The sequence below is a fragment of the Equus quagga genome, chromosome 15, assembly GCF_021613505.1.
Source record: "Equus quagga isolate Etosha38 chromosome 15, UCLA_HA_Equagga_1.0, whole genome shotgun sequence".
Taxonomy (NCBI): domain Eukaryota; kingdom Metazoa; phylum Chordata; class Mammalia; order Perissodactyla; family Equidae; genus Equus; species Equus quagga.
This window is the reverse complement of record NC_060281.1, coordinates 25927752-25948863: the sequence shown is the minus strand read 5'-3', so window position 1 is coordinate 25948863 and position 21112 is coordinate 25927752. Positions and strand designations below refer to the sequence as shown.

The 21112-nt window shown below is 37.3% G+C and overlaps 1 protein-coding gene across 1 annotated transcript in view; it reads right to left on the bottom strand.

Moving 5' to 3' along the window:
- The window catches only part of BTBD9 (BTB domain containing 9), a 382599-nt gene that overhangs the window by 307627 nt on the left and 53860 nt on the right, over positions 1-21112 (bottom strand). The window contains exon 6 of the mRNA XM_046639501.1: positions 18799-18918. Within this exon, the coding sequence (XP_046495457.1) occupies positions 18799-18918 (120 nt within the window). The remainder of the gene's footprint in view (positions 1-18798; positions 18919-21112) is intronic.

Sequence of the window (21112 nt, the reverse complement as noted above, 5' to 3'; positions counted from 1 at the left end):
ACTACCCAGTGCCCAGCACACTGCCTGACTAATTAGATATTTTTCAATGAATAAATGAAAAATAATGTCTAATACAGATTTTAGAAGGCGTAATAATGGGATGAACAATGTTAAATCTTTCCTTATCTCTCCCAGTGAAAGCCTCAGAAAAATCTACATCAGCCAGTCACTAATGCTTCTGTAGAGGAGGATTCTTCTGGAAGAACCAGAAGCTGTGCTGTTTCATATCTGGGACAACATGATGCAGCACAAATTTAGCACATGAAGATAAAGAAGACCAGAGGCAGAGGAGCTGTAAAGAAGTAAGTCCTGGGACTTCTCAGATATCTTAAGAGAAGTTATGGCCTTTCCAAGACCATGGAATTGGGGGTTTGAGGCACTCTTACTTAGACTGCATGGACTAGAAGATTCCAAGTGACCCCTGGCTTATGTATATGTGTGTGTGTATATATATATGTCTATGTGTATAAACTGTATCTATATATATGTATGTATGTATGTATATAAACATATATATATGTATATAAACTGGATCCTTGAAGGCTCATCTAAAAACACAGAGATCTAGGCAGGAAGATTATTACCTATGAGCTTCAATGGAAAGAATAACAAAAAAAGCAAAATTCAATAAAGGTTTAAATAGTAAATATAAGAAAAAATAATGTTTTTGAGACTATTTCATACTCTTATATACTGTAAACTTACTACGTAGGAAATTTTTTCTAATTTCTGTTCTTGCAAGTTTATTAAAATACATTATTATAGTAAACGTTACACGACTGTTCTTAAATCTCTTTTAGTCATCAGACTAAATTATCCCCAAAATCAATCAACCAATTAATTAATTAGCTAAGTCAAGAAACAGTCATTGAATGCCAGCTCTTGAGCCAAGCGCTGGACTAGGAATGAGAAACCATCAATTATTCAGTCTGCTAAATTTGGTTCCAACCAGAGAATGTATTTCTGTAGTTTAATAATATAACATAAAACACCATAGTTACAGACAACTTCAACACATTTTCTAAAATTTTACCACATATGTAACATAATGCAAGGTATATGTGGGATAAAAAGACGGCCCAAACTTCCCCTGAAGGAGCTATTGGTTCAATACCTACATTTTTAAATTTTCTAGAATATTTTCTAAACTATCCAATCTAAGAGATTTATATTTACTATTTGGTTGGAGGTTAAAAAGAAAAAAGTGAAGTAAACGTGTCACTGTATTTACTTATTTTCTTCTTATAACAAACAGAAGTATAGTTTGATGAGAATACATTCTTAATCATACTAATAAAAAAGAAACTAAATGGTACTGAACCTTTTCAGGTCTAAGAAGGTGAATCTCAGAGTAAAATCCTCGGACAAATATAAATTAAGATTTATGTTTAGCATGATATATGAGTTACACAATCTGCCATAAAATGAAGAAGGAGCTAATCACACACGTCATCCTTTTCAGTGAAAAGCAATCTCACAACTATTAAGAGATTCATGACGTGTCCTGTACACAGGGACTATAGACAACTCCACAAATCCTGCAAATATTTTGTCCCCAGATCAAGGCACTTATCTAAACCACACAATGACTAATTCAACTCCTCTCAAAGGGATGAACTTTTCCAATAAAGGCAAAATAAATTGAAATGCCAGCTACTTTAAATCAAGCACTTAACTAACATGTTGCTACTTAAATTACACAGATAAATATTCTGGCCCAAGTTCAAGGGAAGCATAAATGTAAATAGGGGTCATAACGAATGAGATCTATTCGGAAAATGGCTTTAAGGTATACATTACTTTGCAGGTTTCCAAAAAACAATCTTATGATTTTGCTTAGAACAGGGCTTGCATGTTGTTGGAAGTTACCAGAAAATCAACTAAGCATTATAGTTTCAACTGATATATGTTCTTTACACATATTTCAAAACCCAGAAAACACTGAATTCTCTGACACTGCCACTACCTTGGGGTATTCCACAGCCTCCTAGACTTAAAAGAAAATTCAAAAAGCAACGTCATCTCCAGAAATAATGGGCATCCAGAATCTTGGCTGCGGTGAAAGCAGCCAGTGGGGTACATCAGACTCCACTCTCGCTGTTTCAGCTGAGCCTGCCAAGTCTACCAGTGGGCCAAATTAAGGCTGGTAAAGTTACAAACACGTTTTTCTTTTCAAATGGATTAGGAAGCTCCAAAATGTACTCATCTTGGAGTCTGAGTCACATTAAAACTATGGGCAATGCTGCTGAACAGAAACAAAGACTTCAAGACAATACTACTGCCTTCCCCTCAACCACTCCCAAACTGGAAATCTGTATTCACGTAATGCCTTTTGATTTAATGAGTGGCCTGAAGGCCTTTCTCCAAGATAGAAGTGTAATCTGCTGGTGAGCCATCCTTCTAAAAGGGACTACCATTCATCAAGCTTCTGTTTCTTTGCCTCACTGGTTAAAAGACAATTTTACTCAGGATGTGTCACCCGTATCTCTAACTGGCCACGCCAGTGTCTGTCGCTGCTGCTCATTACCAGCATAACTGAAGAGAAATGACATACAGACACAGAAACACAAGTATATAACCCATTACAGGTTCTCATTATTTGAAGATAACAGCTATCTGAAAAAGGACATTTAAAATCAATTCACTATTTTAATAGGCACCAAAATTTCATAGTGAATGTGGGGAAAAAAAGGGTTTCATTAAGTTCAAAAATTGAGAGGTCAAATGTAAGTGTATTTTATCTTCTATTTAACAAAATTTAGAAAATAAATGCAACTACGTGCCAACCAAAGTAGTAGTAGTAGTAGTAGTAAACAATGGGTAGATACCTTTTGGTATAGTTTTTCTGACATTTCCTGACTAACTTTCCCAGCACAATCATAGGGAGAGAGATTCTTCCAAAAACACCTGGACATCACCAAATTTCTCTTAATTTTTAATAGTCAGATCTTCTCTTGAATTGTCTAACGCCATTATTTTGGTGGATTTTCTCTTCCTCGGTCATTCACCAGTTTAACACTGCCAGAATTTCATTTGCCATTGCCTTTGCATGCAACTCTGGCAGTTCTTCAACATGACTTTTTTTTTCCATTTAATCTTTATTTCCTGTATTTTTGCAAAATCTGCCATTTGACTCTGCAATTAAGTACAATGATTTCACATCTTCCCAACAATCAATGAAACGTTGTAACTAATAGGATGGGCAGGAATAGTATTCATCGGGGGATGAATGTTTGAGTGGGAACTAATTTTACACGTGGACAGTTCATCAGTGAACATTTTTATATTACGATGACTTCTGTTTCCCAGTGCAACCTTTGCAACTGCAAGGCATGAGATAATGAATATTCAGATAACAAGGGCACCCATCTAGGAAAGACCACAATCACAGAAATGCTTCTGTCTTCGGGAACTAGAAAAGTTTCTCAGCGGACTAGAAGCACATCTCAGAAACACATCCTAACATTCTACATTTTAATACTGCTTGTCTGCATGCTCTATCATCATAGTATAAGTAGACTGAATAAAATGATACCTAGTATGCTTCTCACTCTGATAATGGAAATAATTTTAATCTGGCACCATTCACTAACTATAGCAGCAAAATTAAAATCTTGACTTATTAAGCTTCCAAATGTATATCTGACAGCTGCCAGAATCTGGACCTACTGAGGGTACCAAGTGCTTTTAGAAGATTAAAAAATACGTAGCATATGGATATTATCCTTGTCCTATAAAGAATGTGTGTGTGAGTGTGTGCTTTGATCACCCTGTAGGGAAAGCTATTACTTCAGAATCCTGAAGTCCAGAATAAAACAAATTTTTTTTTATCTTTGAAGCCTCACAAAAAAGCAAAGATAATGCCATAAGATGATAAACAGAGACGGAAAAGAAAGCATTGTGCGTTAAAAAAGGCTTTTAAGAGTCAGACAGACCTGGGTTTCAATCCAGATGTTGTGTTCTAGCTGTGTGATTTTAAGTTCATTATGCTAAGTCGCACTTTCCTCATTTGTGAAATATAATAGTTGGACAATAATGCTTAGCTCCCAGGTAAGACCAAATGAAATACTTACAGTGTCTGGAAAACTGCGGGCATCAACTGTGCTATAAACCATATCTTAGCTAATAAGCAATAACTTTCCTCCTCCTCCAGGCATTATGACAGTATATAAGCCTCCAAAACTCTCTGATGAGACTCTACCTATCTATAAAAACAAGGTGTTAGGATATCATTATGCAGACTTTTGTCAGAATTCCTGGGTAAAACCAGTACTATAAACAAAGCTTCCAAAAAACAGTGAGGTCCCAGACCCAAGCACATATCTGCTAAGCCTTACAAATAAGAGGAAAGAAGTTATTTAGATACATGAATGGGTTCTCTCTTAGTGACACTGTATGATAAAACTGTCTTTGAAGCTAGACACATCCGGATTAGAATCCCAGACCTTTCCGGTTTTGAGATCTTGGGCAAAGTACTTAACATTTCTGAGGCTCTGTAAAATGAGAATAATCAAACCTATCTCCAAGATTGTTTTTAGAACTGAAAAAATAATTTATTTAAAAGCACCTAGTACTCAGGAGGCATCCATCCTTATTACCAACACTCCACAGATAATGCCATTTTAAAAATAAGACACTAACAATTTGTATTTTAAAAAAAAGCACATCCAAAACCTCCAAAGATCAGTAAGTGAGCCAGTCCTTCAAACCTAGATTCTGTAGGATGCATCTTAAAACACACTATGACAGTAATAAAACACATTCCTAAGGTCTGTTCCAAAAATGTCCTATCTGTTGGTCACATATTCTCTAAGATGACAACATAAACATCAAACTGATAAAACCAATGAAATAATAGCCAAATAATGAGTACTATTCAATGACAATGTTCAAAATAACCTCTGGATTGACCAAGCAAGTGAAAAGTTTGCAAACATTGCACCATCCTTCTAGGTACCATGTGGACAACAGCAATGAGCCCCATCTGGACCATATTCTCAGTTTCATAAACCTAGTACTTTTTCTTAGTTTACTTTCTTTCCAGATTCTGGGCACACACATAGGTTTACATAAGTTTTATATTTAAGGATAAGTCCCAGGATCTGTTTTCAAGAGCTATAAGAAAGCCAGAAAACAGATACATCTTGCTCATAGTTAACAGTCAGGTCAAAAGAGCTGTTCTTTACATGCATTTAAAAATGGTAGTGGTAGTTAAGGCAGTGTTGTCAACATAAAACAAAAACAAAAACTAGAAACCAATATCTAGATGTGAGCAATCATTATTATTGTCCCAGCAGCAATTATCTCTAGACTTTTCTTTTTGAGTCTTTGGAAATACTGTCCACTTTCTTGCCCCTCCCACCTTTTATTACACTGGATTAGTCAAATTCCCACCCATCTCTCGACCACTGACTTCTCTGAACATTAACCTGAGCAACTGAATTTCACCAAAGAACACCTCACAACAAGGCAGATCACCATTGGCAAATCATGCTTAACAATCTCAAACAGTCAACCCTGCATGGCATGCTAGAGTTTCCCTAATAAGTTTACTCTCTCACCGTCTGCAACAACTATTTCCTACCTTTCTCCACTCTACTCAAACCTCCAACTTCCCTCTCACTCTCAGCTGATGATTGTGTTCCATACTTCCTAAAGGAAATAAAGGCATCACACTGGCACTCGCAGACGGGAACCAGATTTGTCTTCTCTTTCTTTCCTCATGTTACACAAAATGCAGGTGTCTCTCATCCCACCGGCTATCTTTCTCTTTCTGTCTTTGATCTCTCTCTCTTGAATCTTTTTAATCAGCATTTAAAAATGCTTTAGCACCTCTCATCTTTAAAAAGCACATCCACTTCCAGCTTCCATGCTGTATCTTTCTTCACCTTCACAGCAAAGTTTCTCAAAAGAGTCATCCATTTTTTCTTTCTCCATCTCAACTCCCAAAGCTTTTTTTAAAGTTCAACTCCTTTTTTAATTTAAAAAATGATGTTATAGCAAGTATAACAAAAGATAAATAAAAATGGCATACTATCTACTCTCCTTACCCCATTATCATTTCCCTGAAGTAATCAATATTAGAGTTTGATGTGTATCCTTCCACACCATTCTCTATGCTCATATAAATCCATACAAATATTTATATACATAAGGTTGTTTATTGAAAAAAGCATCGTAATTAACACACTATCTGCATCACGTGTTCTTCATCTAACAATTTTTATGGAAATATTTCTAGGTCAATTCACATGGATATAATTAATTCTTTTTAATTTTAATGAATTCCCTTATTGATAGGCATTTTGGTAATTTACACTTTGATGCTACAAACAATGGTGCAATAAGCATCCTCACATACATATTTCCCTGGAATGAATTTTACCAAAAGGGGATTTGCTGCCTCAATTGGTATATACATTTTTAATTTTATTATAAATTACACATTTATTTCTTTAACCTACTATAATCTGGCTTCCACCCCTCCCAGGTCAGTAAAACTGCTGCTAAGGTGAACTGTGTTACCAAGGCCAATGGATACTCTTCATTCCTCACCCACTTGATCTTGTAGCAACATCTGGGATTGCTGACCCGCCCCTCCTTGAAATCACACTTTCCTGCTGTCCTTGTCTTGCTGGCTGCTCCTTCCCCATTCCCTTTGTTGGCTTCTCTTCACCTCGATCAAATTCTGGAGCACCTCAGACTCGGTGCTAGGTTCTCTTTTCTTCTCCTTCTACACTCTACCACATTCTATCTCTTTTGAATCTAATCAACTCTCATGGCTTCAAATACCATCCTCTAAGACAACAACTCAAATTTCTATTTCCAACCTAGACCTTCTTTTTTTCAGCTCCAAGCCTGTATATGGTGAAAATAAATTGGTACAATGCTTTTGGAAGGCATTTACCAATATGTTTCACATTTTAAGATGATCATATCCTTTGACTTTGCTTATGTGAAGAGATAATCAGATAAGTGTGCAAAGTCTACACTGTTCTACAACAGCAAAACTAGAAACATGCTAAAAGTCCTTCAACAGAGGACTAGTTAGGTAAAAAACAGTAGATTTAGAAGATTGTGCTGTTGTTGAAAAAGATAAAGCAGATATTTATGTACTGACATGGAACGACAGCCACAAAGAATATAAATATAAATGTGCAAGGTTTCCAAATAGCATGTACTGCATGATACCATTTTTACATAAAACATGTTTACATATGGGTACACACAGAACAAAGACTAGATGAATATATGTGAAAATATTGACAAAACTTCTGTATTCAAATCATATTTTAAATATATTAGAGGAACTGTTAAATCTTGTTTAAAAATCTCTTGGAAAAGTCCAGTTTATGAACCTATACCCTAAATTTTTCAGTTTACTTGAAGCAGGCTTCTACATTTGTTTCCCACCTTTATTTCAGGCAAATATCCTGAGCTGGAATATCCTGTTCTGAGCCACACTTTTGCCCTAGAGAAATCAATAGTAAAAAGGAAGTTTACAGAGAAAAATATATTTTTGTGCACAACAGCTTACTGATGTGATGCATCCATGAATCATACTGAAAATACGTCCATTGAAATCAAAGAAAACAAGACGTTTATACAAAGAATGTGCCCCAAAGTTCCCCAATAAAGAAAAGTGTTTAATCAAAATATTTGCTGACAGCTGGTTAGTGCCAATTCTAAAGTAGAAAAGAAAATCAGTGTCACTGTAGTCTTTTGTTTTGTGTACAAGTGCTAAATATGCAAATTAGCTCAAAATGGAGACTCATTATCTGTTTTTCACTTCAAGTGTGATTTTAAGCACCATAGGTATATATACACACACACATCCAGAATACACATATATCTCAACAAACCATGCACATCATCTGTTCAGAACTGGGAAATGCAGGCATGCTTCCACAACATTAAATGGAAGGCAGATGGTAGGCACTGATCAACAGAAATAAAATAAAATCCTTCTATATCCTACTCCCTCTTAACATTCCTTCTAATTTTTTTCTTTAGAAAAAAATCAAGCAGTTCTTCATTACTGTTGATTTGCAACTTCAAAATTACAATAGGCAATGCCAAAGAGGATTTCAAAGATGGGAAAATGTCTTTCGGCACTGATTCTCTTTCACAGTCTTATGTAGGAGATAACACTAACTTTGAAACTCATAGCATACTGTAGTTTTATCAGTATCTAATGTGTAAATTAGCTCTTTCTATAACTAGAGGTTTAGCTTTCAAAATACATAATTACTGATCATTTTAGTCTGCATCACATTTCTTTTGCAGGGTGAAATGAACTAAAACAGCTGTTACATCCTAATAGCTTCACAATGTGCATAGAATTTCTATGACTATTAGAAATTAAACCTACAGCTTCCTATCAGGCAGAACATATTCATATGTATATATGACCCACATTATTTGGAAGAACAATTATTAACTTATGAAATTATAATTTGAAACATAATGAAGTAAGACTGCTAAAGAAAATATTACAGCTCTTAAATGAGGTCAAAGCCACCAGTCCACACTGATTGGTTTCCCCACCTTTCCTCGCATCAATGAAGTACTTTGGGCTGAAGGAAGTCCAAGTGTTCATGCTACCATCATTCCTTGCAGGGATCAAGCCCTCTATTTTCATACTGGGAGATGAATTTTAGAAGGTGAACCAAGTCTGGCACTCTGCCCAGAATTTCTAGCAGCTGACAAGCAATCTGGTTTCACTTCTGGTCCACTCTCCCCTGAGCTAACCCTGTATCCGCAGAAAGCATCCTGATCTAGGGACTTGTACTGTTTATTATGATCACTGAAAAATCTCTGATGATTTTATTAACCATGAGACTTGTACATACAGTTCTCTTTAGGCATATTTTCTGTAGAAAGAAATATTGTAAAATCTTCTTGTTTCCTAGTACCTCTTTCTAACACTGGAAAAGAAAATAGCAGTGTTAAAAGGATTTTTCCAGAAAAATCGATTATTATCCAGGCACCTGCATTCGGAGATGTTAGAGAGCTAAGGAGATTCAACAAGATATCTGATGAGTAACTACTACCAAAGGAATATACAGCAAGGTCCAGAGACCACAAAATAATTAGAGAGGCATACAAGATATATTATGTAATTAATGGCTAAATTGGGTGATACAAGCTATAAATGCTATGAAAGGTCAGAGCAATCAATGCTAGGCAGTGTGGGGTGAAATTTGAATATACATAGGCCTACCTCTCCACTGAGAGAATTATTAACTACTTAACCAATACCTTCTTTAGATTACCATTTCCAAAGTAAACGGGATTGGAAAATGACTGTGTAATTCACATATAAATCTGTGTCAAGTTTTTTTTTGACCTCCAAGATCTAGTTGTTCTCCGTTCTTCATCTTCCAAAAAGCAAAGTCAGTGAAGATTGACTCTACTGATACCATTTTCTTATTCACTCCAGAAGCTGTGTTGGAGGTCCTGGAAACTCTTCCCCAGCATTTCCATTAATTCCTAGGTTGTAAGTGGCTGTTCTTAGTTCCATAGTTCACCTTTGTCTATATTCCCTATGCTGGATGCTCTTGGCTCATATTAAGGAGCCTCGAGTCCCAGATGGCTTTGTATTATATTCCTTCTTGGCTTTCTACTTGATAAATCCACGGTCCCATGCCCAATAGTTCAGTACCTGGCTTCCTGGTTGAGGATTTCCTAAGTTCCATAAATAAGTGCTGGGAGAGCTGTAGTACCAAAACAGATTCCAAAAGGAGATCTCAAATAGGAAAACTGATATACTAATGTTATTTTCCTTACGTGCAGCATGTACCCAACAATGAAGTGCCTATGAAATTGCATTATTTTTCTAAGCAAAAGACACACTGACTCAAATCCTGGCTCCAAAACAGGGACTTTTTCTTCACTTCTTGGGAATTTTGACTATTCTCTAGATATTATTTGTGAAAATTAACCTAATTTACAGTTATTCACAGTCTTCTAAACTTGTTGAAAGAAGTTTTAAAAAAATATAACTTTAACTAAAACCAAGTCCCAGATACCTGAAACAGTTATACAAGGGCGCGTAAAAAGAGAAGGACTGCCATTCTTGTACAGTGTCTGAGCTTAGGGATGTAGGTAGGTGGTATGGGCAGGGAGATGGTAAATAGATGAGTTTGCCTGGTGAGAACAGAAGGACCCAACGATGGAGAGCTTTTAGCGAAGAGTTTAGATTTGGCCAAGCCCCATACACCCTCTGCCTTTGGCAAGTGTCCTGCATGCACAGAACATCCTTTCTCCCCTACTTTGCCTGCTCAATCCCTTAGTCCTTTAAGACTCAGTTCAAATCCTCTCTTCAGTAGGATCCCCCACAACAATGCTTCTGCAAATTCTCTCTATATCTTTATTATTGCACCTATCATATTTTACTTTATCAGTTGTTAGAAGATGGTCACTCCTATTATATCATGAAATTCCTAAGAGCAGCAACTATGTCTTGTTTATCCTTTTTCGCCTGGCACCTAAACTAAATGCCTACAGCCTAGCAGGTGTTCAGTAAATGTTTGTTGAATGAATGTGTAAATAAATAAATCTTGTAAGTAATAGAGTAGTATTGAGGAGAAGGAAAGCATGAGAAAAATGACATTTGATGATCAACTAGGAAGGCACTATCTGAACTTAATCTTGGACCTAATTGCTTGGGAAGCAACTGTTAGCACCACCAAAAATAGTTCTTGCCCTTCCAGAATGAAAAACAGACAACGGCTATTTGTGGTAATAATAATAGGTCATTATTGTTATTATCATCTCATGCAATGGGCTTATTAAAAGACACTAATTTATATTCTAAAATTATAAAATAAAATACAAAGGAAAAAGACAACCCTGTTCTATTTTTTCATGTTCCAATTCTTCCACTACACAGAAAAGAAGCTCAACATGTTATTATCCTTTAAACGAAATAAAATAAGATAAAAAAGAGCCTGGATTCAACAGAATAACTTAAACACAAACAGCCATGTCTCAAAGGTCTTACTGAATATAAAACACAGTGGATTTTTTTCCCTAATAAGAGGATTCTGGGTGAAAATAATAAACAGAAAATTCCTTAACAACAACAACAACAAAAGGCAATTAAAGCTGTAAAGAGATCTTGTGAAAGGAAATTCCATAATATATGAAATTTATTTCTAAATATAGCTGAAGCAAAACAAATCAGGAGTTAAGAACATCAGGTTCACTCTAATAATAAAGTCTAAAATGATCTTACGGGAGCTAAGGGGCGGAAAAATTCAAAGCTCTATTGACAAACTGACAAAACATACCTAGATAAAGGATTGCTACACTCCCTTTGGAGAATTTTAAAAGAGAAAAGTTTCCCAATTGTTCATCATCACCCTCCTCCTCCTCCTCAGTATCCTTGTAGTCTGGGTGGCTGTGAGCAGCATGAGCGGAGTGTGGCCACTCGGCCCTCTCTTTCAGCATTCCTGGAAACTGCTCCTGCCAAAGAGGCAGCGAGAGCGTCTTCAGGGCTCCACGTCTCTTCCTACTCTAAAGTAGAGCTATGTCTTTATCTTATATCCTGCAGAGGCAATGTAAGACTGTGATGTGAACTGTGTAGTCAAAAAGACCAACTAATTTAGGTTCTCAAGGCTCAATTTCCTCATCTGTAAAATTACGGCAGTTAGTGGTATTTCTCTCATAGCGCTATTCGGAGAATCATATAGGGTAACAACTTGTCTAGCCCACAGCAGATGCTCAATAAATGTTACACTGTTCTCTTCCTGTCTCCCCTGAGGTCCTGTAACTCTCTCTCTCTTTTCCTCATTCTTGCTTTCTTCTGCTCCCTGATTCCTTATAAATATTTAATGGATCTATCTCCTTTGACTTACTCTTCTATTTATTTCAAAATTCCAAAGGAATATTTTTTTTAATTTATTTGTATGAAACTGAACAACTGTACTACAGAAGCCCACATATCTGCTACACTCTGCAGATGACGACTCAAGACCTGGCAAGCACCTGAATGTACGTCTACGGACTTTGGGCATAATTAATGCTCCAGACAAGCAGAAAGACTCAAATAGTTTCACATGTTATTTCACAAATCACAGACTTCAGAACAAAAATATTTAAATATGGTTTTACAGTTAAATATAAATATGGTTTTATAAATATGGTTTAAATATGGTTTTATAAAAAAAAGCAATTTCAACCTCTCTTTGGCACCAAGTAAAATTGCTATGATTTAGTGACACCATGTGGTTACATTTTGCTTTGCATTCTTAGAGGAAAATGTTCCTCTATGCAGGGTTGCTCTATCTTAGTTCAATTATGATATCAAAGTTGTAGGTAGAGGTACGAGTCAAACTAAATATGAACTAAAATGATTAGTTTTTAAAAGTGAAACTATTCCTTTCTCCATTACATCTCATAAGGCATTTCCTGAATTCTGAAGATGCCAATCATACAGAGAAAGTAAAGGCTCAGCATAATTCTAGCTATAATTCTAAAGCATCCTGGTGTACCACTGAATAACGTAAAAGTGCCCGCCTTTAAAAGTAAAGAAATATACCAATGCCCAGTTACGGGGACAGGGGGAGAACAAAAGAGAAAAGAAAGAACACATACATGATTTTGTACGATGTTAATATGGAAGGGAAGAATGCTTCCATAAATAGTAATGTTTATTTTCTCATTTGTTTTATGTCTTGTAGACATATACCACTGTGCAGGTACTATAATCTAATGAAGATGGGTAAAAAAGATTATGCTATATCTAATGATGGCAAGGATGAGGGGGGACCTAGAATGTATGGCAGCAATAAAAGAGATTAAAGTGTCTTATACCAAAAAACAGTTCCGTTTTATTATTCATCTAAGGAGGCCTCCTACAGTAGACCAGTTACTCCTGCATAACATTCAATGTACACCAAAGAAAGCCTAAATATCTAAAACAACAACTAGAGAATATTACTCCCTTCTCAGTTTAAAATACCCAGCTCCCTTCTCAGGCCTTCCCTGACTCCGGAGGCCCCCTGACCCCAGTCACTATCACAGTACCATCTTCACAACACTTATAATTACCTGACATGCTATTATTATTTGTTTGTTTATGTCTGTTTCCCCCAAATTCCAGGAGAGCAGAAACCGGGGCGGTCTTCTTCAGTGTTACAGCCTCGGTATCAAGTACAACTCAGGGCACAAAGTAGGAGCTTACTTGTGGAACGAGTGAGTGATGAACGAATAAACAGGTGAATAAATGAAGAGTGTGTTTACTTCCTTAGCTGGTGAAGCAGGCCTAAATTTCTTATTGTAAGTGAAAGTAGAACCATTCTAGTCAGATGTTTATCATCATTTATGGCCTCTCATGTGACCACTGAGACCAGAACACGGGCTGGCAGATGCTCTATAACACCCTTTCTTTTTTCCACAGCACATTTGGCATATTATAACTTCTCATTCTAAGAAAAGAAAAAAAGGAGGGAAGGGAAACTACAGTAATTAAAACATTTTCAGCAGTAGTCAAAGAAATCAATGGAACAGAGTGGAGTATATGGTAGAATTCAGCAGATGATAAATATGGTTGTTCACATGAGTGTGGGAAGGAACGACTACTAAATAAATGGTCTTAGTCATCTGACTAAACCTACCTGAAAATATACACACAAAATATTTTGGCTGGATTAAATACTGCAATAATTTAATTTAAAAATAACTAGTAGAAAAATATATAAAAATACAATATTCTTTAGTGGTGGAGTGAGGAACACTTTTCTAAACATGATACCAGATCACCAGAAATCATTAAAAAAAACCTGACAGATCTGACTACATTTTTTAAAAAGCAAAATTCTATATGGCAAAAAGATACTGTCATATATATACAGACATACATACATACATCTATATGTACACACACACATATGATATTTTGTATGTATATATGTATCAATGTGTATGTATCAATATACCAATAAAGTGCTCACAAGCCAAAAAGAAAAAGATAATCAGCCCAGAAGAAAAATTTGCAGAAGACGAAGAGAATTTTCATAAATGAGAAATTACAAATGGCCAGTATTAAAGACACTCTACCTCACTGATGATAAAATGAATCCACATTAAAATAAGACATGTTTCACAAATCATAAATCACATTGGCAAAATGTTGACAACGCCTGCATTGGTGAGGGTTCGAAGAAAGGGGCATTTTTATGTGCCATTGAAAAAAATTGCGTATAATCTTTCCAGAGGGCAAGCTTCATGAATATTTAAAATGTGTAACTACATTATAATTTTATAATGCAAATATCATGAAAAAAGCATTTCCACTTTGATAATTAAAAATAAAGGGAAAGAAGCCCAGTCTTGTGTTAACTGAGTTCAAGTTCATTACCTCCTATGCCTCGTTCTAAATTATCAAGCCACACCCTTCTCAACCCCCGCCCCCAGCCTTGTCTTCACTCAACTGCACTCCTCCTGATTCTCCTCTAATCTCTCTGACCAGCCCCTGCAATAAACAGTCTGCCATCGACTCTTTCCCTCCCTCTCTCAATAAGTGTATCTCTGAGGACTTCGCTTTTAGGCCCGCCATTCTTTTCTTTTCCCTCAACTCCCAAGTTTTACACCACGCTCACTTCTGTAATTCCAACTCCCAGCCACACAGAGCCTCTGAAACCTACTTCTACTCATTCACACTCATGTTTTTAAGTCTTCTCATATTTCAGCAACATTATATGGCTGCAAATTTCCAGCACCATGCTGAGAAACAGCTAGAAAATTTTTTTAAACACCCCAAGGGCGGGGGCTGGCCCCGTGGCCGAGTGGTTAAGTTCGCGTGCTCTGCTGCAGGCGGCCCAGTGTTTCGTTGGTTCGAATCCTGGGCGTGGACATGGCACTGCTCATCAAGCCACGCTGAGGCAGCATCCCACATGCCACAACTAGAAGGACCTACAACGAAAGAATATACAACCATGTACTGGGCGGCTTTGGGGAGAAAAAGGAAAAAAATAAAATCTTTAAAAAAAAAACACCCCAAGGGCACTCAATCTTTGCCACTCCTTATTAGTGTTTTTTGTTCAGTCCTAGGTTCCACCATCTAAGAAAGCTGTAGGAGAACTTGAACAGGGCTTACTAGATAGCCAAGAAGAAAATCTGAAGGTGGGAGAATTTGTCTTTTCCTGAGAAAGAGAAAGCTGGTAGGACGTAACATGGCTCTGAGCGCATATGAAAGACTGTACCGAAACTAAGTCACTTTTCTCCATCCCCACGTGGAGGCTGGGGAGGAGCTATCAGTCTAAGCCTCCGGCTACATAGAGCAGTCCCCACTTAACCCACAATGCATTCCTTGAAAGGACCCAGAAAGACCAATCATTTCCCTTCATTCACTACTATGGGTGGAACGATCGCTCTGGCTCTGAAGCCTGACGTTACCCTTCTTACCACTAGATAACGTCCGCTGTGCTGATGGAGCGAGATGCTGACTGAATTACATTCCACAAGATCTATATGGGGCAAATTTTATGTTATACACATTTTATTACAATAAAAAAATGCTTTGCCAAAACCAAAATATATAAAAACTGCTGGAAACACACAAATGGGCAAGTTATTAAGTTAAAGAGCATCGTTTAAGGCGTGTTTTGGGTTGCTATGTGTGGACTGGCAATATGGAGAAGTGCTGAGAAGACCAGGCCCCTGAGGTGAGGAACAGTTTCCTCAGGGAGAGCCACCCCAGTCAAAAGGGTCGCAGGGATGGCTCTCTTTCTCTGAAGGTCAAACACCAGTTAGTTGAGAGTCTCAGAAATTAGAAAAGAATAATATAAAATTTTTTTTTTAATAATTAAAATAATAAATAAATAAATAAACAAAACGCTTTACTAAGCCTCTCCTTTGGGCCAGGTACCATGCTCAGTACCTGTATATGTGCTATGTCATCCCACGAAGGCTGTTGTCATTCCTGTTTTTACCGGTGTAGAAACAGGGGCTCAGAGAGGCACAACTCTACTATAAGATCACGACAGCAGCATTGGATGAAACCAGGACTTGAGAAGAGCTCCACCTCACTCCGCAGCCCATGGTTTTTCTACTACATGATGCTGGTTTACATGCAGTTCAGCCTACACTCAGAGAGAGGCCTGGGAAATCTCACCCTCCCCAATTCACAGAGTCTCTCTTTTTCTGTGAATATATTTGATGTAATCTTTCACAAATACATGACATGCACATCCTTCAGGATCAACCTCAAAATTCAGTTTCTTGAAGAAAAAACAAAGTAACCTTTGCAAACAGTACAGAACCATTTACCACTCCAGAGAGTTTTCCAGCACTGATACACATTTTAACAAATACATGGATAAAGAGTGCCAATGAATATATATACATATTAATGTTGAATCAATCTCTCTTCATTATCTAGTCAGTGCCTTGACTCCACAAAACCTGTGCTAACATTTATAGAGTACCTACTGCATACAAGGCCATAGCCTGAGTACCATGCAAGAATACTACCAGATTAGAATCCATTCTCCTTGTTTCCAAGAGCTGTAATTTTAGTATCAGAGGCAACACAAACACGCAAAGGACATTGAAGAACAAAGGTGACATACAAATGCCCAAATTAACTAACATAACGCAAACTGAACACTTACGTGCTAAGAAAAGAAAGAATTTATAGGTGCCCAGTGAAGTTCCTGGAAGAAGAGTATTTAGAACATTGTTTAGGTAGTCAATAAATGATTGTTAAGATAAGAAACATAACATGTAAGACGTCCTTGGATAATCAACAGGCACTTATTCTTAGGTTCATTTTTAAATACTACCAAAATTCCAACCTATTACAAAAGGCAGAGTTTATGAAGGAATGGAGTAATTAACATAATAAGTTAAAGTGGTTACAAATATTAAAAAATTTTGTTCTTACTAATATGGATATCAAGACTCCTTCCTTTTCTTGTTATCACTATCCCTAACGTCACCTTTGTTCAATTTTTCTCAATCAGAGTTGGAAGCTGCCTATACCAAGACAAACGGCACCATCATGAATACAGCTAGGCTTTACAACACATAAAAACTACATCAACAAAGGCAAGGCCACAGGAGAGGGACAAAATAAGGAAAGGAGAGTATAAACAATGCCCATTAATAAATAAGGCAAGTATATTTTCTAAAATCCAGAGATCGTGACTGAGGGCACACCTCTCCCTCCACACAAAAAGAGTTTTCAGGTGGTTTTAAAGTACATAGACTCTGCCATGGCTGGTACTATATTCACGGCTATTTGTTCTGGGAGGCATGTTCCTATCGTTTCAAATTAAATACAAACACGCAGTCCTTCGGTCCACATCAGACATTTTGGTTGTTATGCTGCTTATTTTTTAATCCAATACAACTGTAATAACCTGAGTCAATGCAGACTCAATTTCTTCTCCACGTCGGGGCCCCTCTGTCACTCTCAAAGTATCCCTAGGCAACTCTGAGACACAGAATCCTTACTCAATTTCTTGTCCCTCTCATTTTAATCCATTCAAAAGTCCTCTGATAAAAGAGCAACTGCCAGACCTAAGACACTTCAGTCCCTCTTTGGGGAAATGAAATTGATTTTCTTCATTTTCACACAAGAGGATCCCTGGGTAACAATATTGTGTCTGGTCATATCCATAATAAAAAAATGCAAGCAACATTCTTTACAGTACCAGAGGCTGAAAGGTTTTGTGGAGTTCCTGCGGTGGAGGTAAGAATTCAGCCTGATGCTGTTAGATCATGAGTTTAATAAGTATAAGGGTGTCTTTTGACCAAGAGAGTTAAGTGCTGTGGAGCATCTCCATCTGCTCCAACTCAGCCACAATGGGAAGCTGGTAGGGGTTGTGGGTGAGGGAGGGGAGAGCGGGGAGGGGAGGGGAGTGGGCGAGGGGCCAGCTCCACATTCTCCCTGGTTTACATCCACCATATCCCTTCCCTTCTCTTCTTGCCACACCTGACTAAACGAACCAATCATTTTCTGCCTTTGATCTTTTGACTTTAAGGTAAAGAATATCTGAGGGCAATTTCCAAGGGGAAAATTACAACAGAAAAAATACAACAGAATTTTGAGAGCCTAAATTTAAACACCCTTCTCAATTCCCAAACTCATTATTCGTACAGGTTTCGCAGAATTTCAAAAAGAAAGTTGAAAAGATGGCTTATACCTAAAGGAAGAATATGAAACATCAGAACAGTAGCTTATCAATACTTTTTAAAAACAAACTTACATGGGCCTGCAATACACAACAACAAGAAAAGCTAAGGTGCTCTGGTTGAAGGGAGAGTATGAGCTAGAGCCTCAGTCTCAGCCTCCCTTTCCCTAAACCAACCCCACTAGAAACCCTGCTCGCCAAACTCCACTGTTATCCACTGACCTAGAAAAAGAACACAGATATTCACAACAGGCACACTGACATCCAAAAATCTCCTCCTGGCTCCGAGGACTGCCAGGGAAGCCTCTAGAAATACCATTCATGGCGTTTGTGGAACGAACGTACCCTCTAACAATAACTGCTTTCAAGGTACAGCATGGAGTTTAAAAGGCATTTCCACTTCTCAGTGCTCCCCGCCCCTTCTTCTTCATTTACATGTCTACTACACAAATATGGTACAAAACACCTTGGATAAACAGTTCCACAGTACAGTCTAAATATTAAGATGCTTGATTTTCCATAGTTTCCCTAAGTTTTTCAGTTGGGATGCATTTGGTAGCTGATACTCTAAAAAATTCTTCTTCCGTGAGACAGAAAAATGTAGTCTGTTTCTCAAAATAAACATCAAAATCATTTATTAGCCTTGAGAACTAACCTGCAGACACGGGCTGGAAAATACAACTTTTGCCAAGAACGACAGAGATATTGCGAATGATCTATCACTCTGATCCAATCAAGTTCATCCATGGACACCTCAATAAAGTATGAGTAAGACCTATGAATCACAAGCAAAAAAGCAAAAAAGTACCACATTAAAAGAACAATACAAAGTTATACTTTCATAAAACATTGAACGGTACAAAAAATACATTATTCACAAATTAAATTTTCTGCCTAACAATTAAATTCTGATAATGGTGAAATCTGTACAGATCCTTCCATTGTAGTGTTCACCACAATGTAATGAAATGATCTCTCAGCTGTCCATCTGCCTTATTAGATCACAAGGTGCTTAAGAACAAGGACTGTGCCATATTTATCTTCATTTATCCAGGGTCTAGCACGGTGCTTGGCACATATCGGTATGCAAGACATTTGTTACTTTTCAAATAGGGCCAGGATGCCTTGCTCGTACCATATTAGCACATTTTAAAAACCCATGACAGACAGAGCACAGAAAATACAGAAGTAGCGGGTGTGTCTTCTCCCTCCACCTTCCCTGGCCTGGATGCTCAGCCCTGCTCTCTCAGGAGGACAGCCAACTCGGAATCGTTCCCCACAGAGGCCATCTTCTCTCCTGCTCCCTCCCAGTCTCCGACCATCCCACACATACATGCAGCTTGCAGAAAAATAAATGGCATGGGTGATGAGATAATACGTGTTTCTTTTGGGTACAACTTAAAATGTGCCAGCTAATAATCTGGCAGTAATGAAAACAGCCTATCATCCTCCCCTACTCAGCTAGCCTGGACCAGTACACGCTGGACCCACACTGAACAAATCTATACTGCTCTGTCATAAGCCAAATTTAAATGTGAGATGCAGTTATTACTTGCACTGTAATATCAACAGGAACAATCTCAGAAGATTTAGGTGACCATAAATGTCAGCCTGCAAACAACAGTTGTGACCAGAAAAGGTCAGCTTATTTTGTGTCATCCCCTCATTTTCTGCTGTCCCCTCACTCCCATTCATTTTACTGCTCAGTCTCAAACTGGTTATAACCTTTTATTGAACCTCTCTGGGTTATCAGTAACGCAGGATATAATTTTACAACACATGTCAGAATCTTTTTGGCTTAAGATTCTGAATTTTTCGCCTTTGCTTAGAATGATAACTTCTGTGAGAAAAGAACTGTTTTGTGGTAAAGTCAAGTCCCCATGAATGTAACGCACATACTAAAACAAAGTGGTCTATAAATGTTTAACATCATGGAAACGACGATAACTACTTTCAGTTTCAAACACACTAACCTTTTCTTTTATTATTTTTATACTAATTTCATTATTAATTAGATGAGTGAATATATGTAAAGCTTTTAGAACAGTGCCTACCATATGAAAGTAATTAAAGTGCTATATAAGTATTATTATTATACTGTTATTATTAATCAGAGACTCATGGAAATGATACGTGAATTAGCTCAGTTTTGCTAACTAAACATCATATTCTACCCATCAAGATACAGATCAAGAAATATATTCTTAATAAAAGAGAAACAGAGGTAACCTGGGGACCTTGAGCAACACACACTTGGGAAATGCTGACTCCCATTTCATAAAGGTTCTGTTATACTTGGCTCAAATGGCCTAAAGGGCCAGGGTGGTGGCCAGTGGTGCTAACAAGAAAAACGAACTAACCTGCAAGATTTGCAGGGTCTCATCACCATTACTGTTCAGCCCTTCATGCCCAGCCTCAGAGGCCAGAGCAGGGCCCAGGAGTCTCTGCATGCCAGTTTCTGGGTAGGTGGAGTTTAGGTTAATGATAAGCAGCAATGAGAGAGACAGTTCAGTTCTTGGTCAACCATACTGCTCTGGTCCTTCTGCCATCATGGCTGGACCCTAGCAACTACAGTGGGTGAAAGTATCAGAGTGGCCAGAAGAAAGGCAGAATCTCGAAGCCACTGCAAAATTGGGTGAGTTCCCAGGCTGCAGCCCACCAAATTTTTTTGACAAATTTCTTTGGTTTAGAAGATGCTATTTATCCACACACTAAAAGACAATGTTTTTCTTCATCCATAGGATAAAATGCATTTAAAAAGTTATTATAATAACCAAAAGTAAGGAATCAAGTAAATAAATAATGGTAACCCATAAGGTGGAATACCAATCATTAAAACTAACATTTTAGAGGAATATTTTTTAAAGGGTAGAATGTTCAAAATGTAGTAATTAAAAAGTGAAGTTCGCTTTTTACACATCTAATCTTTATTTTATAAAACTATGTATGGTTATGGTTTTACAGGTTTC